The following is a 24,274-nucleotide window of genomic DNA, read 5'->3' as shown; positions in this document are numbered from 1 at the left end:
CTTTGTACCCGTTTCTTCCAGCATCTTCACAAGGTCCTTTGCTGTTGTTCCGGGATTGATTTGCACTTTTCGCATCTCTAGGAGACAGAACACGTCTCCTTCCTGAGCGGTATGACGACTGTGTGGTTCCATGGTGTTTATACTTGCGTACTGTTGTTTATACAGATGAACATGGTACCTTCAGGCATTTGGAAAGTGCTCCCAAGGATGAACCAGACTTTTGGAGGTCTACAATGTTTTTTCTGAGGTCTTGGCTGATTTCTTTAGATTTTCCCATGATGTCAAGCAAATAGGCACTGAGTTTGAAGGTAGGCCTTGAAATACATCCACAGGTACACCTCCAATTGACTCAAATTATGTCAATTAGCCTATCAGAACCTTCTAAAGCCATGACATAATTTTCTGGAATTTTACAAGCTGTTTAAAGGCACAGTCAACGTAGTGTATGTACACTTCTGACCCACTGGAATTGTGATACAGTGAAATATAAGTGAAATAATCTGTCTGTAAACAATTGTTGTAAAATGTAGTTGTGTCATGCACAAAGTAGATGTCCTAACCGACTTGCCAAAACTATAGTTTGTTAACAAGAAATTTGTAGAGTGGTTGAAAAAAAGTTTTAATGACTCCAACCTAAGTGTATGTAAACTTCCGACTTGAACTGTATCTGACCAAATTATGAAAGACAAGCATTGTAATTTTGAGTTCCATGAAGTAAGTGTGGAAGAGTTGAAAAAAGGATTGTTGTCTATCAACAATGACTCCAACCTAAGTGTATGTAAACTTCCGAATTCAACTGTATATTTATTTATTTTTGACCAGAGGAAAAAGTCCCTCCTACTGGCTCTCCAACACCACTTCCAGTAGCAATCTGGACCAGGACCAACCCTGCTTAGCTGCAGAGGCAAGCCAGCAGTGGGATACAGGGAGGTATGCTGTTTTTTTGGAGTTCCAAGATACGCCTCCACCCAAAGCACTGTATATCTGTAAATGTAAATGTTAACTGATGTTATTGTGTGTACACTCTTTATTTCTATTGAAGGTCTGTAACACTAACACAGAGATTGAAGAGAAAGCCCTCAGAGGTCTCCACAGAGAATTCTTATCTGTGTAAGGCACTATAGCTCTCTGTGTGCTTCTGAGTGTGAGAGTGTGGCGGAGGAGATGGGGTGAAACGTAATGCTGCTCTAGTTGTTGGAATCAAAAAGTGCTTTCCTGTGTCTTCTTCTTTTTCTCTTCTACATCGCTCTTGTCAGCACCTAGCAGATCAAGCGTTGATAAAGAGACAAAGCATCCTGACGCTCCACTGTGGCATCTCTCCAGATCTCTGCCCACCCTACACCTACTGCTGCCCATTCCATTTCTGAGGTTTAGTGTGCCACGCCAGGCCCTGATTCAGCAGGAACAACCGGTCTTTATGCTGACATGGGGATGTTTTTAGACTGGAGGGAAAATCTATTTTGACACATTAATTCTGCTCCCCACTTGACGAGGCCAAATAGTAGAATGTTAAATTGTTATCTAGATTTATGAGGTTTTGGTTGGTAGTGACAAGGTTATTTGTCATTGGGGGTTGGCTTGGTGCTTCACCCACTTGAACAGGCTGAGTTGTTGAACTTTTAAATGACTATTTGCATAACATCAAAGTTTCTTCTTTGATATGTAGTCTACTCATCATTCTGTACAGGGTTGCAAGCATTGCAAAATTGCAAACTGGAAAGAAACACAGCCTAATTTGCAATGTTATGCAACTATCCAGTCAAGATTGGACATGCCTTAAAACCGGCCACTATAGGAACAGTGAGCGCTATTACCATCAAGTAGGCTTGGGTTTTGCTTGGGCGTTATGGATTGGTGTTATCCCGTGACTTGGATCCCATACTGGTTTTGGAGGGTTTAACCCTATCCCAAACCTTAACCCTTACCTTAAAACTTCTTTGGGATAGAGGGCAGCATTTTCACTTTTGGATGAATAGCGTGCCCAGAGTAAACTGCCTCCTACTCAGTCCCAGATGCTAATATATGCATATTATTATTAGTATTGGATAGAAAACATGCTTAATTTTATAAAACTGTTTGAATGATGTCTGTGAGTATAAGAGAACTCACATGGCAGGCAAAAACCTGAGAATTAATCCAAACAGGAAGTTGGAAATCTAAGGTTTGTAGTTTTTGAACTCAGCCCCTATCGAATACACAGTGGGATATGGGTCATTTTGCACTTCCTAATTCTTCCACTAGATGTCATCTGTCTTTAGATCGGTGTTTCAGGCTTCTACTCTGAAGGGGGAGAGAATGAGAGCTGTTTGACTAAGGGGTCTGGCAGCAGCCTCGTTCTCAGTCACGTGCGTTCACATGAGAGGTATCTCTCGTTCCAAACGCGCGTTTGGATTTGTTTACCAAACGCCCTAACAAAAGAAGCTATTTGGACATAAATTATGGACTTTATGGAACAAATCAAACATTTATTTTCGAACTGGGATTCCCGGGAGTGCATTCTGATGAAGATCATCAAAGGTAAGTGAATATTTATAATGCTATTTCTGACTAATGTTGACTGCTTCAACATGTCGGATATTTTTTTTTTCTGGTTTGGGCTCTGAGCCCCGTACTCAGATTCTGCTTTTCCCGAAATCTGACACAGCGGTTGCATTAAGGAGAAGTGTATCTAAAGTTCCATTTATAATGAGTATTTCTGTGAATTGAGGTGACTCTCTGCAAAATCACAGCATGTTTTTTGAACTACTGAACATAACACACCAATGCAAAATTAGATTTTTGGATATAAATATGCCCTTTATCGAACAAAACATACATGTATTGTGTAACATGAAGTCCTAAGAGTGTCATCTGATGAAGATCAAGGTTAGTGATTAATTTTATCTCTATTTGTGCTTTTTGTGACTCCTCTCTTTGGCTGGAAAAATGGCTGTTTTTTCTGTGACTTGGTGGTGACCTAACATAATCGTTTGTGGAGCTTTCGCTGTAAAGCATTTTTGAAATCAGACACTGTGGATGGATTAACGAGAATTTTATCTTTAAAATGGTGCCTAATACTTGTATGTTTGAGAAATTAGATTTACGACATTTCTGTTGATTTGCATTTGGCGCCCTGCAATTTCATTGGCTGTTGGCTAGCGGAACCCCAGTCCTAGACAGGTTCAGAATTAGTGCCTAAACTTAACCCTTAACTTCTAAATGTGATGTTTGGAGAAATTGAATAATATAGAGCAGCAGGTGCAACAAAAACACTTCAAAATTAGCCGTTTTGGAGCAACCTTGAAATTTCACATTTGGATAATGTGGAGGAACATCTAATTCTGCAGTGACACTGTGGGAGCTTGTTGAACTGTCCCCGTTGATTTCTGAAGCAAAGTCAAATTAATGTTATCAGCTCGCCACAAAATCTACACACAGCAGAATTATCTATTCATTTCGTGTTAAATATGCAGTCCGCAAAACAAATTGTACGAATTAAAAAAAAATAAACACACACGTAACATATACAGTAGGGCGTTGTGGAATGCCAAGACTGTGCAAAGCTGTCATCAAGGCAAAGCGTGGCTACTTTGAAGAATCTCAAATGTAAAATATATTTTGATTTATTTAACACTTTTTTGGTCACTCCATGATTCCATGTATGTTATTTCATAGTTTTGATGTCTTCCCTATTATTCTACAATTTAGAAAATAGTCCAACTAAAGAAAAATTATTGAATGAGTAGGTGTCCAAACCTTTGATTACTGTAATTAGAAATGGATGATATAGTCAGTGGAGACTGGTCATTTAGGGCAGGTGGGCTTTTGAGCAAATAGTAATAATAAAATGCTTCTTACGAAGCCACTCCTTCGTTGCCCGGCCGGTGTGTTTGGGATCATTGTCATGCTGAAAGACCCAGCCACGTTTCATCTTCAATGCCCTTGCTGATGGAAGGAGGTTTTCACTCAAAATCTCACGATACATGGCCCCATTCATTCTTTCCTTTACACGGATCAGTCATCCTGGTCCCTTTGCAGAAAAACAGCCCCAAAGCATGATGTTTCCACCCCCATGCTTCACAGTAGGTATGGTGTTCTTTGGATGCAACTCAGCATTCTTTGTCCTCCAAACACGACGAGTTGAGTTTTTACCAAAAAGTTATATTTTGGTTTCATCTGACCATATGACATTCTCCCAATCTTCTTCTGGATCATCCAAATGCTCTCTAGCAAACTTCAGACGGACCTGGACATGTACTGGCTTAAGCAGGGGGACACGTTTGGCACTGCAGGATTTGAGTCCTTGGCGGCGTAGTGTGTTACTGATGGTAGGCTTTGTTACTTTGGTCCCAGCTCTCTGCAGGTCATTCACTAGGTCCCCCCGTGTGGTTCTGGGATTTTTGCTCACCGTTCTTGTGATCATTTTGACCCCACGGGGTGAGATCTTGCGTGGAGCCCCAGATCGAGGGAGATTATCAGTGGTCTTTTATGTCTTCCATTTCCTAATAATTGCTCCCACAGTTGATTTCTTCAAATCAAGCTGCTTACCTATTGCAGATTCAGTCTTCCCAGCCTGGTGCAGGTCTACAATTTTGTTTCTGGTGTCCTTTGACAGCTATTTGGTCTTGGCCATAGTGGAGTTTGGAGTGTGACTGTTTGAGGTTGTGGACAGGTGTCTTTTATACTGATAACAAGTTCAAACAGGTGCCATTAATGCAGGTACCGAGTGGAGGACAGAGGAGCCTCTTAAAGTTACAGGTCTGTGAGAGCCAGAAATCTTGATTGTTTGTAGGTGACCAAATACTTATTTTCCATCATAATTTGCAAATAAATTCATTAAAAATCCTTCAATGTGATTTTCTGGATTTTTTTCTCATTTTGTCATAGTTGAAGTGTACCTATGATGAAAATTACAGGCCTCTCTCATCTTTTTAAGTGGGAGAACTTGCACAATTGGTGGCTGACTAAATACTTTTTTGCCCCACTGTATATATATTTTGGGGGGGCTTGCCTGTTTTGCATGTTATTTTGGCATTAATACGTGTCACATATAAGTTTGAAAACAATGAAAGAAATATATATATCATTGAGTTTATAAAGCTGCATACAAACATGGTCTCCTTTTTGTTTTCTTGAGTAAGGCAGCTCCAAAATGCAGGTGTTTCAGCCTAGCTCAGTGCTTTACGTGGTGGGGCAAGCCAGCAGAAAATATGGAGTGTTGCGCTGTGATTGGCTCAGTGTTCTGTTACTCATGGGGACACTACATTACTGCCAAGTCTAAGGGTAGTTAGAAAATTCAAGCCCCTTGGGTGCTGCCATAGAGTTACATTAGAGGGCCCATCCAAGAAGGCTCAAGGTCATTGGCCACAGTTAAAATGACATCAAATCACGTTATATCTACAGTAGCTTTGATTGGACTGACCATGTCAACATCATACTTTCAAAATCTTAGTCTGAATCAAGTCGACAATCTACTGGCAAATCCTTTATAATCCTTGTCATATGAAGAGCAATAATGAAGAGAAATTATAGATAAAACAAGTTGGAAGTCACAAATTCAACAATGCGTGGTTTGGGAGGGATCAGTGGCTAACTGCAAGCATTGCAACACAATCATTAGCCTGCTATTCAGTGGAGTGGCTGTGTTGTTCCTTGTCTAAGATTAAGGGTCTCTTTTCCTAGTTTAAAATGATAAACATTCAACAATGAACATGAGGTCTATGAAGCATGATTTTAAGACAACTGTTAACTCAGAACTACAAAATCTGACTTTATGAACTTTGTGAGTTCAAGGTGACTGGGAAATTGGAAAAAATGAGCTACGACTGAGAAAATTAGTTTTGAACTTTCATCCAACTGTAAATCTGGAACTCGGGCCTCTTTCTAGAGCTACGATCGGAAGATTACTGACGTCATCATGATTGAACCTTTTTTCCCCCAGTTGTCTTGAAAGCACCATAAATCCAGAAAATGGCTCACGAAGGACAGCTGCGCCACCTTCCTGTTCAAGTGAGCACAGCACAACAATGCGAGTCCAAAAATGTATTGTATGCTTCTGCATGAATTATAACATGCCAGGGAGATATGTATACTGTGGCTAAGAAAGTAATACTAAGTTTATGTTGTGTAGTAAGCTGTTAGTTGCCCATGTGCCTCACCCTAATAATTTGGTCTATTTTCACCTCTTAATTTTGCTAATTGTTCTGACTTGGTGGTGCACATGTAGCCTTTAACCTGTTTTGGAGAAATTTAATATTTGAATATTGTAAGAGCTTTCATTGTCTGCATATATGCCACATTTATTTATCCTACAGTTCTGACTTGGTGTACAGGGAGAACACTGCACTTTTCAAAAGTGCTGAACAAATAGTTATATTGACTACGGACGTTCTAGCTTGCTCATTAATGTCTTAATCAAAATTCTGGATTGCCTCTTTCGTTGCCAGACAAGGCTCCGCTGATAGCCAGGTGTAGCAGTGGTAAGGTGTTGGGACTGCTGTTGGGACAGTTTTATGTAGGCCCAAACAGTTTGTGGGCACTGCAATTAATGTATTGTTGTTATTGTGTCGTGGCTTTTCTTGCATGCATCCCAAAAAAAAAAAAATTCCCCACCAAGATTTACATGCTTTAATCGCCACTGGATGTAGTACGCAATAGGATTACATAGTAAACAAAAAACGGGGACCCGTTTTGGTTCATGAGCACCACTTTCAAAATTGCTGCCTGAAATTAAACAAAAGTTCTGGATCATCACTTTAATTGAGTCATTTGAACCAATGCTGAGAAAGACAGGCGATATGTCCAATTAGTTAACTCGTTTTTGTCTCTCCGCACACATCTCAACAGAGGTGCTATCCGGAATCCTTGGAACGTCCCTATCCTAAACCATAATCCTTACTTTAATTAAACGTTTACATGTCAACTTCAATGGGGGTAGGGACATTCCAAGGACCCGGATAGCACTGACCGAAGACAGAGTGTCGGTGGCCTTGTGAATGTATGCATCGCGCGAGTTAATTCTGCGGTAGCGGGGCGCGCAATGCTTCTTCGAGAAAAGAGTAGCGGTGTTGGCTTGCGGCTCTCCCATTGGCTGTCCCACAGGATGCCCAGGTGTTGACAGAGATGGAATCAGCAGCTGGATCTCACGACGTTGCCTGACAGAGACACCGAAAGTGAGGCTCGCCTTGCTATCATTCCAATTGTAGCCTATGCTACACAGATTTGAATGGAAATTGAACAGTATAATTATCAACAAGGAGAACAAAGATATGTAGCGTTAAATCCGCACATCGCCCGTCTGCGCCCTCCCTCTGTAATTCAAACCCCGTGACTCCTCAATGGTGCCTGCTGCAACCGCTGCGTGGGGAAAATAACCTGAAGACAAGGCTGTCAAAGTATCTGAGACTCATCTAAAGGAAGTTTACACTTGTCCGTTTATCTGAACGCTTCCTTCCACGTTGTGTGTCCGGGAGAGCCCTCTGTTTGGAGGCTGTAGCTGGCGGTCATCCGGCGCTCGTGTAAGTGGTCGATTATCACATTAACTTCTCATTTATTACAGTCTACCTTTGCGATATCATCACAAATAGCATTGACCAAAATGTAAGAATTCAACGATGCAAGATTGAAATGAACTTTGTCCTTGTTGAGAAATAGGCAGACACTTGTCATGATTTCTATCTAAACGTTTGTTTACCTCGTTATAGCCTAACCATATGGACAGGACAGATATTAAAATGTTTAATGTCTTTATTAATGAGTCTATAGATTGTGTTTGATGATAAAGGTATAACAAGAACACATAGCGGGGACCGACGTCCACTCACCACATTCGTTTGTTTTATCAGCAACACCTGTTATGCTTGTTGATCACTGATGTTGATGCATGCCATCTTCTCATTGATAATCTGTTTCAATAAAACGTTGCAAACGTGGCAGTCAGAACGGGGGATGGATAGGCTGGACTGCAACAATTTGATTTCATGACCCACAGTGCACAGACGTCAATTCAACGTCTAACGTAATTTCAATGAAATTAAGTGGAATCGACGTTTATTTAACCAGTGTGTTCCCAGTTAGGGAGGTTCGATCTGATTGTGTAGATAACACTGTGATTTAAATGCCAATGTACATAGAATCTCCTTCATGCAATGCGACCTGAAAATTGGTGTGAAAGCGACATATCAGTCTCAACATGGTCAATTTCATGATGCAGGTGTATATAGGTATATATGCAGGGCTATATAGGTAAACAAGTGTTTGGATACCTCTGACCGAGCAAGAAGGATTAGGCCTAGGTCAAAAAACAATGGCGATGAATGAATATGCTGGAGAATGTGTGAGCGTAAGTCACGAGAGTAGGTTGTGGGGATTTAAATCCGGGGAAGAATGTGGGGCTGCCAAAAAGTGATGGCTTGCAGTCATACACTTAGGGGGGTAAGTCTGGACTGGGGGACTGATGGCATTTGTTTCAGTACTGTAACGTTATATCCCATGACTTATCATTTCTATTCGGAGCCTAAATATAAGCAAAACAAGCATGCCTACTGAGAGTTGCTGTCTGTGATGCCTTGACTGACACCAATTGCACTCACCTGTTGACCAGCAGTGTTGTTGACTATGTGACACTGCAGACTACAAAATGCTCACACCAATGCCATGCTCCTCTCTTTTCATGTTGACGAAACGGTCGATGAATCTGTCATACAGTACATGCTTTTATTTTTTGTTGCTTTAGGCTAGCAAGCATTTTAGCCAGGTAGCCTAACTTTTTAAAATGTAATTAGCCAAGTCAGTTAAGAACATTCTTATTTACAATGAAGGCCTACACCGGCTAAACCCGAATGATGCTGGGCCAATTGTGCGCCGCCCTATGGGACTCCCAATCACGGCCGGATGTGATACAGCCCGGATTCGAACCAGGGTGTCTGTAGTGACACCTTTAGCACTGAGATGCAGTGCCTTAGACCGCTGCGCCACTTAGAACGAGCCCTTTCATGGACAATGTTAGCTAGTTAACATTAGCCTTCTACATCTAGCTTCTTCCGTTCTCTAAGTTCAGGAGTACAATGTATGAATTTATGGTTGGATTAGAATCCCCATTATAATCATTGGCCAGTAAAACCACCAGTCCAAATCCCTATCTCCATCCATGGCTAATTTAGGAAAGGGACCATTTTAGCTAGCCAGCCACCAGAGGACAACACAACGAGATGCAACAATTCAAGTTGTTTCTGTCAATTACGTATTTCTCTTGATGCGATCTGATAGGAGTGAAGTCAAATCCAAACTTGCGAATTTTTTTTGAGGTGGGCCAGGACCATTCACAATTGAGCTCACTCAGTTTTGCCCAATGCTGATTGGCTTTTATTTTATACTTTTTTATCAAGGGAGGCCAAATGCTCGCTGGCTTCCCTTGCATTCAATGCTACAGGTGTCAACAACATCTTCTTTATGACCAGACAGCATCAGATAGATGGCCTTCACATACAGAGACAGAGGGGGACTATTTTGCTCGCTCGGAGGCTTTCTCCTGTGAGATACATTCAGCCTCTTGCGAATTGAAGGAAAATTATGAAAACACAGGGAGACGAAGGATAAATGATTTGGTTTTTTTTCTTGGTCATTTTTTTGGGGGGGGAGCCTGGCTTCCCTTGGCATCCATGAATACACAGCACTGTTCATCAGCACAGTTACACAGTAATTTATTCACAGAAACCGTTAGATGCTGCAGTGCCAGCAGGTTGTGAATACAATGCCGCATATTCTCACCTTGGCACCAACTAGAGGGTGGTAATTGGGAGGCAGGTGCGGGGTGTGATAACAAGATTTACTGACAGTCACAAATGACCAGGTTTTTGGGGTGAAGCCCCAGAATGCAGGCCACTCCTGACATATAGTCCTAGGGAGAATCTCAAATTCTTACTCCTTGTGTCCTGTCCTCTCTTCTTGCCTCCTTCTCAAAACCCATTGGAGGAGAAGGTCAGCGGGGAGGGACCGCTGGTATTTTCATCCAATGGGTTTTGAGAAGGAGGTGAGGAGAGAGGATGCGAGGAGTATGCACTTGAGATTCTCCCCTAGTTACTTCTAAGCCCTTAGGAGGATTGGAAACGGTCTACTTCCTGACACATTAGTCAGACAAGACAAATGGCCAAATAGACACAAGCAAAGGCAATTATGCCAGATAAATGGGACACCTTTTGAAGAGACTTGGTGGACTTTCAAATCCAGTTAATCTGTTCTTGTGCTTTAGGTGCCCCTTTTGCAAAGTGACAGCGCCACTATGGAGTATCATCTATGATCTATTTAAATTGTTTTCACACCCTCTATCTCCAGCATTCACCCTAATAGCACAGAGCCATGCTATGCGTCACACATCGTAGGCCCTACAGCATGCCAACGAGTAAACCTCAAGTGGATAAGTTCATTCATTTTATTCATAAGATGCGTTTTTAGAATAAAAAATGTCCTTCTCAGTAGCGTCCCAAATGGCACCCTGTTCCCTACATAGTGCACTACCTTTGACCATAGGGGTGCCATTTTAAGACGTAGACCGTGAGAGCCGTTCTCTCCCTTCTGGTTAAGGCTGAGCACTGATCCTTAAGCTGGCCTCGAAGAGGCTAAAACAAGCAGTTAATTTAGCGCTTGGCGGCTGCTGCATTTTGAGCACACACACACACACACACACACGGGTCTGCTTTTCATGTATCCATCTGCTGTGAAGCGCTAGCCGGGTTGCGTTGACACCATTACTGTGTGGGGGAAAGAAACGTGTAGAAGTGATAATGGACCTACATTCATAGTTTCTTGACCAGCTCGCTAATAATCACTGAATTGATAGCTAGACAGTCGGAGAGCGTAACACATTTCCAAAACGATGAATGTTTGACGGCAGAGAATAGTGCACTACCAATTTTCAGTGCGGCCCTCCGGACCTCGTCGAAGACAGAATGCTGCCCCCGGGACTAAATTAGTTTTACACCCCTGCTATACATGCAGTAAGGATCTCACTGTGTGTGTTATGGTACAGTTTAAACTACTATAGATCTGTGCCTAATATAATTTTTTGTGTGTGCATCCATGTACAGTATGTTTGTATTTTCCGTTTGAGTGTGTGTAATTCTGTCTGTGAAAAATAAGGAGTCTATTCTATCTTGAACATCCTTAGCTGAGAGATACAGGACTTTCATTCTCCTGTCCATCCTCTATCCAACCATTGTCATGTCCTGGTTGCTGCTATGTTACATAATCCCAATGCCTGTTCTCTCAATACTCGTACAGTAGGCATCATTTACTCACTCACAAGGGCAGTGAAGTCGAAGCTGGGCAACAACAAGCATGGTTTGTTTACGTAAAGAGAAAGCATCGGGCGAAACACTATAATGAAGAGGAGCTTTGCATTGTGGGATATTGATAGTGTATGTGTTGATGACTCATCAGTCCGAGTTAAGCAGTGGTGATGGATTAGCATAGCGATCTCATCTAGGGCAGTAGGGTGATGTTGCCCGTAGATGCTGATCTGGGCTCAGTCCTGCATTTCCCCCACTAATGGTTAAGATCAGGATTTGGGAATGAGAAGCTGATCCTAGATCTGTACCTAGGGAAAACCTCAATCCGGAGTGGAGGCACTCTGAATGGGGCTGTCTGATTCCCTGTGTTTCGTGGACATGAGTCACATGACATCTGTTATGAGTTGTTATTTTCATTCACTAGAGCTTGCAGTGACTCACTTAGTAACGATCCATGCTTTAATGCAACAGTATCTTTTTTGGTGCACAGTACGAGGTAAAAGAGCTATCTATCTTAGCTCTTTGAAATCGAAATAGCTAGTTTCTGGGAGTGAACATGTGTCTTGAAGGATAGGCTATACCCATTTTAGAAGACAAAGAAACGATGTCGACACAATTTCCAAACACCGTAGCAGATCAGCACAGTTTGATGCCTGCATCCCAAAATGGCACCCTATATAGTGCACTACTTTTGACCAGAGCCTATTTGGGATGCAACCTGTATAATCCACACATCCTGCTGTGCTGCTGCATTCAGGCTGATCCAAGCCTAATTTGTGCTATTGTTTTAGGTTGTGGGATAGTGGGTGTGTTATTGACAGTGTGTGACACAAATGTGGTGACATCTGCCTGGGAGGGTGTGTGTGGACATGCGTGCACGTGTAATAGGGAATGCATCATCAATGAAAACAGTCTTGTGGGGAACGTTGGCTGCCACGGAGCCTAAATCTCTGAGTCACCCTGGCGAGCGGATGCAGACATACACTGTGTACACACACACAGAGGCATAATTGATGCCCTCCACCCCCTGTCCTTGACATGACTATAAAACGCATGACTGAATAACTGCCTCCTCCTGTGGGTTTGGAGTAGTGATACATTTTCCCTCCACTAGTCTATACATTTGTCGACCCCAAATGGCACCCTATTCCCTAATATAGTGCACTACATTTGACCAAGGCCCTGTGGGTGCTGGTCAAAAGGAGTGCCATATATAGGGAATAGGGTGCCATTTGGGATGCACCCTAGGGCTGTACTACCTGCCTACTGCCATGGCCCTCCCCAATGCCTGAGCCAAACGCAGATGCAGTACAATAAATAGCTTGTTCCTCTTCCTACCGTACGTCGGCGACAGAGCAATCAACTCCAGGAAGTCCAGCGGCAGAGCCAGGGCTAGGACGGGGCGATGGTCTTGTGCTGTATTCTCCCCTCTCTCATCACCAGGATCATTTTTATCAGTAGGGACACAGGTATTGTACCACAGGGTGCCTTGATGCCTCTTTTGTGCAACTGAGAAACACTCAAAGTATTATTAGAATGTGTGTCCAGAAAGCAGTTGTTCCTTAGTCATGCAGAAATACAAGGCAGGGTATTGCAGCCTTAAGAGTGCGATATACAATAGAAATGTGAAATGCTGAAATCCCACCCAGTAATGCCAGGATACTTTCCCCCTGTGGACAGTCAGAAATGGCGGTCTTGAAGTTTTTTAAAATTTATTTATTTTTATTTCACCTTTATTTAACCAGGTAGGCAAGTTGAGAACAAGTTCTCATTTACAATTGCGACCTGGCCAAGATAAAGCAAAGCAGTTCGACACATACAACGACACAGAGTTACACATGGAGTAAAACAAACATACAGTCAATAATACAGTATAAACAAGTCTATATACGATGTGAGCAAATGAGGTGAGAAGGGAGGTAAAGGCAAAAAAAGGCCATGGTGGCAAAGTAAATACAATATAGCAAGTAAAACACTGGAATGGTAGATTTGCAATGGAAGAATGTGCAAAGTAGAAATAAAAATAATGGGGTGCAAAGGAGCAAAATAAATAAATAAATTTAAAAACAGTAGGGAAAGAGGTAGTTGTTTGGGCTAAATTATAGGTGGGCTATGTACAGGTGCAGTAATCTGTGAGCTGCTCTGACAGTTGGTGCTTAAAGCTAGTGAGGGAGATAAGTGTTTCCAGTTTCAGAGATTTTTGTAGTTCGTTCCAGTTATTGGCAGCAGAGAACTGGAAGGAGAGGCGGCCAAAGAAATAATTGGTTTTGGGGGTGACTAGAGAGATATACCTGCTGGAGCGTGTGCTACAGGTGTGAGATGCTATGGTGACCAGCGAGCTGAGATAAGGGGGGACTTTACCTAGCAGGGTCTTGTAGATGACATGGAGCCAGTGGGTTTGGCGACGAGTATGAAGCGAGGGCCAGCCAACGAGAGCGTACAGGTCGCAATGGTGGGTAGTATATGGGGCTTTGATGACAAAACGGATAGCACTGTGATAGACTGCATCCAATTTGTTGAGTTGGGTATTGGAGGCTATTTTGTAAATGACATCGCCAAAGTCGAGGATTGGTAGGATGGTCAGTTTTACAAGGGTATGTTTGGCAGCATGAGTGAAGGATGCTTTGTTGCGAAATAGGAAGCCAATTCTAGATTTAACTTTGGATTGGAGATGTTTGATATGGGTCTGGAAGGAGAGTTTACAGTCTAACCAGACACCTAAGTATTTGTAGTTGTCCACGTATTCTAAGTCAGAGTCGTCCAGAGTAGTGATGTTGGACAGGCGGGCAGGTGCAGGTAGCGATCGGTTGAAGAGCATGCATTTAGTTTTACTTGTATTTAAGAGCAATTGGAGGCCACGGAAGGAGAGTTGTATGGCATTGAAGCTTGCCTGGAGGGTTGTTAACACAGTGTCCAAAGAAGGGCCAGAAGTATACAGAATGGTGTCGTCTGCGTAGAGGTGGATCAGAGACTCACCACCAGCAAGAGCGACCTCATTGATGTATACAGAGAAGAGAGTCGGTCCAAGAATTGAACCCTGTGGCACCCCCATAGACTGCCAGAGGTCCGGACAGCAGACCCTCCGATTTGCAACACTCTGAACTCTATCAGAGAAGTAGTTGGTGAACCAGGCGAGGCAATCATTTGAGAAACCAAGGCTGTCGAGTCTGCCGATGAGGATGTGGGGATTGACAGAGTCGAAAGCCTTGGCCAGATCAATGAATACGGCTGCACAGTAATGTTTCTTATCGATGGCGGTTAAGATATCGTTTAGGACCTTGAGCGTGGCTGAGGTGCACCCATGACCAGCTCTGAAACCAGATTGCATAACAGAGAAGTTATGGTGAGATTCGAAATGGGTCGTTAATCTGTTTGTTGACTTGGCTTTCGAAGACCTTAGAAAGGCATGGTAGGATAGATATAGGTCTGTAGCAGTTTGGGTCAAGAGTGTCCCCCCCTTTGACGAGGGGGATGACTGCAGCTGCTTTCCAATCTTTGGGAATCTCTGACGACACGAAAGAGAGGTTGAACAGGCTAGTAATAGGGGTGGCAACAATTTCGGCAGATAATTTTAGAAAGAAAGGGTCCAGATTGTCTAGCCCGGCTGATTTGTAGGGGTCCAGATTTTGCAGCTCTTTCAGAACATCAGCTGAACGGATTTGGGAGAAGGAGAAATGGAGAAGGCTTGGGCGAGTTGCTGTGGGGGGTGCAGTGCTGTTGACCGGGGTAGGAGTAGCCAGGTGGAAAGCATGGCCAGCCGTAGAAAAATGCTTATTGAAATTCTCAATTATGGTGGATTTATCAGTGGTGACAGTGTTTCCTATCTTCAGTGCAGTGGGCAGCTGGGAGGAGGTGTTCTTATTCTCCAAGGACTTTACAGTGTCCCAGAACTTTTGAGTTAGTGTTGCAGGAAGCAAATTTCTGCTTGAAAAAGCTAGCCTTGGCTTTTCTAACTGCCTGTGTATAATGGTTTCTAGCTTCCCTGAACAGCTTCATATCACGGGGGCTGTTCGATGCTAATGCAGAACGCTATAGGATGTTTTTGTGTTGGTTAAGGGCAGTCAGGTCTGGGGAGAACCAAGGGCTATATCTGTTCCTGGTTCTAAATTTCTTAAATGGGGCATGTTTATTTAAGATGGTTAGGAAGGCATTTAAAAAAAATATCCAGGCATCCTCTACTGATGGGATGAGATCAATATCCTTCCAGGATACCCCGGCCAGGTCAATTAGAAAGGCCTGCTCGCTGAAGTGTTTCAGGGAGCGTTTGACAGTGATGAGTGGAGGTTGTTTGACCGCTGACCCATTATGGATGCGGTCAATGAGGCAGTGATCGCTGAGATCTTGGTTGAAGACAGCAGAGGTGTATTTAGAGGGCAAGTTGGTTAGGATGATATCTATGAGGGTGCCTGTGTTTAAGGCTTTGGGGAGGTACCTGGTAGGTTCATTGATAATTTGTGTGAGATTGAGGGCATCAAGTTTAGATTGTAGGATGGCTGGGGTGTTAAGCATGATCCAGTTTAGGTCGCCTAGCAGCACGAGCTCTGAAGATAGATGGGGGGCAATCAGTTCACATATGGTGTCCAGAGCACAGCTGGGGGCAGAGGGTGGTCTATAGCAGGCGGCAATGGTGAGAGACTTGTTTTTAGAGAGGTGGATTTTTAAAAGTAGAAGTTCAAATTGTTTGGGTACAGATCTGGATAGTAGGACAGAACTCTGCAGGCTATCTTTGCAGTAGATTGCAACACCGCCCCATTTGGCAGTTCTATCTTGTCTGAAAATGTTGTAGTTTGGGATTAAAATTTCAGAATTTTTGGTGGTCTTCCTAAGCCAGGATTCAGACACAGCTAGAACATCCGGGTTGGCAGAGTGTGCTAAAGCAGTGAATAGAACAAACTTAGGGAGGAGGCTTCTGTTAACATGCATGAAACCAAGGCTATTACGGTTACAGAAGTCGTCAAAAGAGAGCGCCTGGGGAATAGGAGTGGAGCTAGGCACTGCAGGGCCTGGATTCACCTCTGCATCGCCAGAGGAACAGAGGAGGAGTAGAATAAGGGTACGGCTAAAAGCAATAAGAATTGGTCGTCTAGAACGTCTGGAACAGAGAGTAAAAGGAGGTTTCTGGGGGCGATAAAATAGCATCAAGGTATAATGTACAGACAAATGTATGGTAGGATGTGAATACAGTGGAGGTAAACCTAGGTATTGAGTGATGAAGAGAGAGATATTGTCTCTAGAAACATCATTGAAACCAGGAGATGTCATTGTATGTGTGGGTGGTGGAACTAATAGGTTGGATAAGGTATATTGAGCAGGACTAAAGGCTCTACAGTGAAATAAGCCAATAAACACTAACCAGAACAGCAATGGACAAGGCATATTGACATTAAGGAGAGGCATGCTTAGTTGAGTGATCAAAAGGGTCCAGTGAGTAGAGGGGTTGGTTGGGGGTCACGGCGATTTAGACAGCTAGCCAGGCCATCGGTAGCAAGCTAGCATAGGATGGAGGTCTGTTATTAGCCGCCACTTGTGTTCCGTCAGTAGATTAGTGGGGTTCCGTGTGGTAGAGGGGATTAATCCAAATCACACAACAACAAAAAAACAATAGATATAGTTATAGAGGCCCAAGGGAAAAAAAGAAAAGAAAAAATAATAATACTACTAATAATAATAAAAATAAATAAATACATTGTCCGATTGTCTATTCAGATAGCTGTCTTATCGGCTGCTAACGGTTAGCAGGCCGCAGATGGGCGTTCAGGTAACGTCACGACGGAGGAGCCAGCCGGATAACTCCTTCGGGTAGATAACGACGGCAGTCCAGTTGTGAAGGCCCGGTGGGGCTCCGCGTAGGCAGTAAAACGGGTCCGGATAGGTGATGGTAGCTCAGGAGTGATTGATGGAACTCTTCAGCTGGCTAGCTCCGGAATAATTTATGTTTGCTCCGGAATCGACGAAAGCCGATTCACACAGATAGCAGCTATCTAGCTGTGAGATCTAGGTATGAATGTCCAGAGTTAGCGGTTGAAATCCAGGGACATGGAGAGAAAAATTGGTCCGGTATGTTCCGTTCCGAGCCGCGCTGCGCCGTACAAAAGAAGTGCTCTCATATGTCTAAGCCAGAGTGGGTGGTCTTGTGAATGGCATCATTATGCATTTAAGCTGAACCATAGCTGAGACCCAGCCTGAAAGATTTCTCTGCTCCCCCCACACTGAAGCTGCTGAGAACGTGACACTGTGTTTGTGGCCTTATGTGCTCTTCATCTATTATGTATTTATGTATGTGTGTATATATATATATATATATATATTGGCAATACATTTCCAATGTCATACTGTATGTTGAAAACACATCTCGGATTTCAGTCAGCTTATGAGAGATATATATATATATATATATATAATCTCATAAGCTGACTGAAATCCGAGATGTGTTTTCAACATACAGTATGACATTGGAAATTTATTGCCAATTAGATTTGACATAACAAAAGGCAACTCACCTTCCTGGTATGAAACAACTGAATATGACGCCTACCACTTCCATCCATCCTTGTCAAAAGGATTCTGAGGATGAGGCTAGGTCAATCACAGAGCGCATAATTCTCTGAGCTTATGATTCACCATTCTCTTTCCATCCTCTCTCATTTCACTCAATAGGGATGTGCTGCATCCACATTCGTATGCATCTAAGATGCAGTTACTTTATTGTTCATTTACATGGAAATTTGTATAAAAACGCTGGAAATGGAATGTATTCTGAACAGAAAATATAAACGCATTTCAACGATTTTACTGAGCTACAGATCATATAAGGAAATCAATCAATCGAAATTAAATTAATTAGGCCCTAATCTATGGATTTCTTATGAGTGGGCAGGGGTGCAGTCAGGACCAGCCAATCAGAATTAGTTTCTCCCCACAAAAGGGCTTTATTACAGTCAAAAATACTCCTCAGTTTCACCAGCTGTCCGGGTGGCTGGTTTCAGATCATCTCGCAGGTTAAGAAGCCGGATGTGCAGGTCCTAGGCTGTTGTGTTTGTGAGGCCGGTTGGATGTACTGCAAAATTCTTTAAAATGACATTGGAGGTGGCTTATTCTCTGGCAACAGCTCTGGTGGACATTCCTGCAGTCAGCATGTCAATGGCATGCTCCCTCAACTTGAGACATCTGTGGCATTGTGTTGTATGACAAAACCGCACATTTTAGAGTGGCCTTTTATTGTACCCAGCACAAGGTGCACCTGTGTAATGGTCATGCTATATAATATGCTTCTTGATATCCCACATCTGTCAGGTGGACGATTTATCTTGGCAAAGAAGAAATGCTCACTAACAGATGTAAACAAATGTGTACATAATATTTTAGAGAAAGTGTATTCAGACCCCTTTTACTTTTTCAACATTTTGTTCCTTTACAGCCTTGTTCTAAAATGAATTTAAAAAAAAATCCCTTCATCAATCTACACACAATACCCCATAATGACAAAGCCGAAACAGGTTTTTAGAAATGTTAGCAACTGAAATACATAATTTACATATGTGTTCAGACACTTTACTCAGTACTTTGCTGAAGCACCTTTGGCAGTGTTTACAGCCTCGAGTCTTCTTGGGAATGACGCTACAAGGTTGGCACACCTGCATTTGGAGAGTTTCTCCCATTCTTCTCTGCAGGTCCTCTCAAGCTCTCTCAGGTTGGATGGGGAGCGTCGCTACACTGCTATTTTCATGTCTCTCCATAGGTGTTTGATAGGGTTCAAGTCCGGGCTCTGGCTGGGCCACTTAAGTTGTTTTGAGTTAAAATACATTTGCAAAAATTTCTAAACTTGTTTTCACTTTGTTATTGTGGGTAGATAGAGGGGGAAAGAAGTATTTTATCAATTTTAGAATAAGGCTGTAACGTAACAAAATATTGAAAAAGTCAACTGTCTGAATACTTTCCGGGTGCATAGTAAGCTTTTTGTACATATGGAATATTTTCTTGGTTCTTTTTATTTCAGCTCATGAAGCATGGGACCAACACTTTACATGTTGAGTTTGTCTCTGTTCAGTAGAGAGAGTCTTTATAGACACAGTTATGGAGCCTCTCCTCTACTCTCTCTGTGACCCCCCCCCCCCCCCCCTGCAGCAGCACCCCGTGGCGGTGGCAAGGCCAGGAGAGATGGGGCGCAAGCTGGACCTGTCGGGCCTGACAGACGACGAGGCGGAGCACGTGCTGAAGGTGGTGCAGAGGGACATGAAGCTGAGGAAGAAGGAGGAGGACAGGCTCAGGTGAGATGGGGGATTGGGGGAAGGGGGAGGGAACTGTATGAAAAATGGGATTTGCGGGTCTGATAATTGAAGTGTACCATGTTTTCGGAAAATGTTTTATTCCTGGTCAATTTACAACTCAAAACACAAATTCAATTACTGAACATTTGGTGCCCCCAGGACGACCTGGTATACGATTCCCCTTACGAAAGTTAATACACTTCTCCAATGGAGAAGAGTGTTTCTTTTTAGCTGATAGCCATGTTATCCAAATCTTTCACATAACTATGTGAGTTTGAGTAAAATTGTATAGTAAAATTAGATATTTGTGCTGATCCTGCTGGATTTAAAGGGGGGCTAAGACGTGACTGTCTCTTCAGCCTAGTCAGACTGTGTGGATGTGAGACATCTGCACCACCTTCAGCACGTGCTCCGCCTCGTCGTCCGTCAGGCCCGACAGGTCCAGCTTGCGCCCCATCTCTCCTGGCCTTGCCACCGCCACAGGGTGCTGCTGCAGGGTCTTGAGGTCAGGGTCTGGTTGGGGGTCAGGCCTCAGGGTGCTGCTCTGATGTCATACCCTGCTTCTTCACACATCCCTGAGAGATAGTCTTCTGTCAGATCCGACAGGCTTTCTCCCTCCTCCTCCATTATGCCTTCCTGCCTCTGTCCTTCTCCTCACATTTCAACCCTCTCCTCCCTCTCCCCTCCATCTATCCCTCCCTCTGTATCTCTCTCTCTCTCTCTCTGTGTGACAAGCTGCAGCTTCGGGATACAGTGTTCTGATGTTGACAGGCTCTTGTGGGAATCGGTCATCAGATTTATAGGCAGATCAGACCGTCTGGTTTGTGATGCATCAGCAAGCCTCTTGTGAGGATGCCTCGAGCCATTCCGAAATGATCATACAGATCTATCAAACTGAATATGGAAATACATGTACATATTCATTTAAAGTGTTGTCAAGTTTCACTTTATACAGTGTTATGCTCTCCAGTCCCCACATTTGATCAAGAGACCAAAGTGTTTTTCCACTGTACTGCAGTAGCTTTTTACATTTCTAGGCCTATCATTGTGTTACAGGACACCACAGTGTTGACCTACCATGGTATGATGTGTATCGACATGAATGCAGTCTGTTATTGGTTTGTTTAGTTTTTTACCCAGTGAAGAACATTTATTATTATTGTTACAGAACAGTATTATATCCTGCATTGCCAGACTCTAATCTCACATTTACTCAGTTTATAAGGGGGAAGGCTGGATCGAGGCTACATTATTATTGACCAGACAGCGGTGGTCTTGAGTCAGCAACATTTTTAGACCCTTCTGGGGTTTGTCTAATCAAGACCGGGCTAACAGCTAGCTAGCTTCTTCATGAATTACTGGGAAATACAATATGTCCTCTCAGCAAAGTCTTATTCAAATGATCAAAACCAAAGAAACCGTTGGGAAAAAAAACACCATGTCAAGCCATTGGTGTTTCTCTCCGTTTAAAAAGATGAATAGCTAAAAGGATGAATGCCCTTGTAAAAAGTTGCACATTTTCAATGGGAATTCTGTGGATCATTAAAGAAATGATCAAGCTTTGTTAAAAGGAACAAGAGTTGGAGCAAAGTGGTTTAGACCAGTAAAGACCCATGTAACCACAATGCTCCAAAAAATAAAGGGAACACTATAATAACACATCCTAGATCTGAATGAATGAAATATTCTTATTAAATACTTTTTTCTTTACATAGTTGAATGTGCAGACAACACACACAAGTCACACACAAATTACACAAGTCACACACAAATTATCAATGGAAATCAAATTTATCAACCTATGGAGGTCTGGATTTGGAGTCACACTCAAAACTAAAGTTGAAAACCACACTACAGGCTGATCCAACTTTGATGTAATATCCTTAAAACAAGTCAAAAGGAGGCTCAGTAGTGTGTGTGGCCTCCACGTGCCTGTATGATCTCCCTACAATGCCTGGGCATGCTCCTGATGAGGTGGCGGATGGTCTCCTGAGGGATCTCCTCCCAGACCTGGACTAAAGCATCCGCCAACTCTTGGACAGTCTGTGGTGCAACGTGGCATTGGTGGATGGAGCGAGACATGATGTCCCAGATGTGCTCAATTGGATTCTGGTCTGGGGAACGGGCGGGCCAGTCCATAGCATCAATGCCTTCCTCTTGCAGGAACTGCTGACACACTCCAGCCACAGGAAGTCTAGCTTTGTCTTGCATTAGGAGGAACCCAGGGCCAACCGCACCAGCATATGGTCTCACAAGGGGTCTGAGGATCTCATCTCGGTACCTAATGGCAGTCAGGCTACCTCTGGCGAGCACATGGAGGGCTGTGTGGCACCCCAAAGAAATGCCACCCCACACCATGACTGACCCACCGCCAAACTGGTCATGCTGGAGGATGTTGCAGGCAGCAGAACGTTCTCCACGGCGTCTCCAGACTGTCACATATGTCACGTGCTCAGTGTGAACCTGCTTTCATCTGTGAAGAGCACAGGGCGCCAGTGGCGAATTTGCCAATCTTGGTGTTCTCTGGCAAATGCCAAACGTCCTGTACGGTGTTGGGCTGTAAGTACAACTCCCACCTGTGGACGTCAGGCCCTCATGAAGTCTGTTTCTGACCGTTTGAGCAGACACATGCACATTTGTGGCCTGCTGGAGGTCATTTTGCAGGGCTCTGGCAGTGCTCCTCCTTGCACAAAGGCAGAAGTAGCGGTCCTGCTGCTGGGTTGTTGCCCTCCTACGGCCTCCTCCACGTCTCCTGATATACTGGCCTGTCTCCTGGTAGCGCCTCCATGCTCTGGACACTACGCTGACAGACACAGCAAACCTTCTTGCCACAGCTCGCATTGATGTGCCATCCTGGATGAGCTGCACTACCTGAGCCACTTGTGTGGGTTGTAGACTCCGTCTCATGCTACCACTAGAGTGAAAGCACCTGCAGCATTCAAAAGTGACCAAACATCAGCCAGGAAGCATAGGAACTGAGAAGTGGTCTGTGGTCACCACCTGCAGAACCACTCCTTTATTGGGGGTGTCTTGCTAATTGCCTATAATTTCCACCTGTTGTCTATTGCATTTGCACAACAGCATGTACATTTATTGTCAATCAGTGTTGCTTCCTAAGTGGACAGTTTGATTTCACAGAAGTGTGATTGACTTGGAGTTACATTGTGTTGTTTAAGTGTTCCCTTTATTTTTTGAGCAGTGTATATTAGATATATTAGATGCCCGCTGACAACAAATGAAGTTACGTCTTATGTTCGATTTGGTCTGTATTGTTCCGAAAAGTTATTACGTCTTCTGTTGGTTTTTGATTTCTCTGTGGACTCTCTCTGTTTCATAACAGAATCAACGGTGTGCCATAATCATTGCTCTTGAGAAATCGATATTTGCCAGTCGAGGGCTCTGAGCAGTGCTGGACACTTGCTCAAATTCATTCACACTCTTGAGTTTGGTTGGAGTGCGGAGGTCCTGGGAGCCTCGGGGTTAGCCCAATCGGGAGGAAGTGGTACTCCCTAAGCAAGCAGCCCTTTACAGTTGTGACTCGGATATGCAGTTGCTCTCAGCTCAACGGTGGGGTCGTTGTTGAGTAAGTGTTAGAGGTGAATGTAGAACATGGGGATGTGTGAAACTTACTACTCAGCCTGCGCTGCCAAATTGCCAGCTTCTCGCGTAGCGCCAACTGGTAAGACGCTTCAGGTGGGCTGTCATGTGTGCTAGCTAGGTAGAGGTCCTGTGTTTGAGCTTCGTGTGAGCCGAATCAGGCGGAAGTGGTACTCGCTAAGCAAGCAGCTTTCAACCGTTACACGTGTATGGGCATTAGGAAAAAGCAAATTCTTTGATTTCTGGTCAAACAGATGAGAACAGGGTCCTAGAAGACCTCTGGCAGAAAAAGTATTGCGGTATTAGTAATCCATCACAACACAATAATGTTGACCTTTTTCTTTCTGGTCTAATCCACGCTTTCCATCAGAATTGTCCTAACTTTAACAATAAAGCTGCATAACATATTTTTTTCTAGATTAAGTATTTACATCTTATGTTTTTTGTTTCTTTTTGATAATGTGATGTGCACTAACTTATTAGCTAGCTAGTATTAACATGCGTCTTCTACAACAATAGCAATATTAGCTTAGCTTGCTAACAGTTAGCTTGCTAACATTGAGTAGACCATAAAGCAACACACATGGACATATCTTGCCAAACACTGCTACTGCCAGCTTCTGGTTTGGCTGAGTGGCTGATGACTTCAAGGTCTTTGCTGTGTGAACACAACAGAGATTGACTGCCGACACTGTTCAGGGGTGCTAAGTACTGTCGGCAGGCAGTACAATCCTTGACAATCCTACCGTGTGTCTGAGCTATAAGAAGGATCAAGCCCGACTTGACTAGGTTACAACACCAAAAACAAAGCCTGTTGTTCTCCTTTTGATATGAACACAGTCCGAAGGAAAGGACTGTTTTGAACATTTACATTAATAAAAACGAAGCTATTAAACCTATGCAAACAGTAGCAGATGGTAGTTTGGTTGTTTCAGGTTGTCGTACTTCCCTCCCCCTGGGGGGTTTTTCCCTCCATGCATGGCTGACTTTTGTTTCTTCTGTTTTAAATGATGCCAGCCTGCCGGAGTTATAAAGTGTCCCATGAATCCTTCACAAGGCTAATTTAAAAGTCTCAGCTGGCACTTGAAATGCTCCATTTTAATTTCCCTAGTGTTTCCTACTAAGGAATATTGAGGAACTTAATTG

At 43.4% G+C, this 24,274-nt stretch overlaps 1 protein-coding gene across 2 annotated transcripts in view; it reads left to right on the top strand.

The window, feature by feature from the left end:
• The first annotated feature begins 6,970 nt into the window (after positions 1 to 6,970).
• Positions 6,971 to 24,274, top strand: part of LOC109909320 (rab effector MyRIP) — a 145,872-nt gene continuing 128,568 nt past the window's right edge. Inside the window, exons 1-2 of one of the 2 annotated variants that reach the window (XM_031796276.1) lie at positions 6,971 to 7,496; positions 19,389 to 19,531. In XM_031796276.1, the coding sequence (XP_031652136.1) occupies positions 19,422 to 19,531 (110 nt within the window). In that variant the 5' untranslated portion in view covers positions 6,971 to 7,496; positions 19,389 to 19,421. The remainder of the gene's footprint in view (positions 7,497 to 19,388; positions 19,532 to 24,274) is intronic. The other variant, XM_031796275.1, reaches the window with a different exon arrangement.

This window comes from Oncorhynchus kisutch, linkage group LG18 (assembly GCF_002021735.2).
Source record: "Oncorhynchus kisutch isolate 150728-3 linkage group LG18, Okis_V2, whole genome shotgun sequence".
Taxonomy (NCBI): domain Eukaryota; kingdom Metazoa; phylum Chordata; class Actinopteri; order Salmoniformes; family Salmonidae; genus Oncorhynchus; species Oncorhynchus kisutch.
The sequence above is the reverse complement of the archived record's forward strand: the minus strand, read 5'-3'. Positions and strand labels throughout refer to the sequence as shown.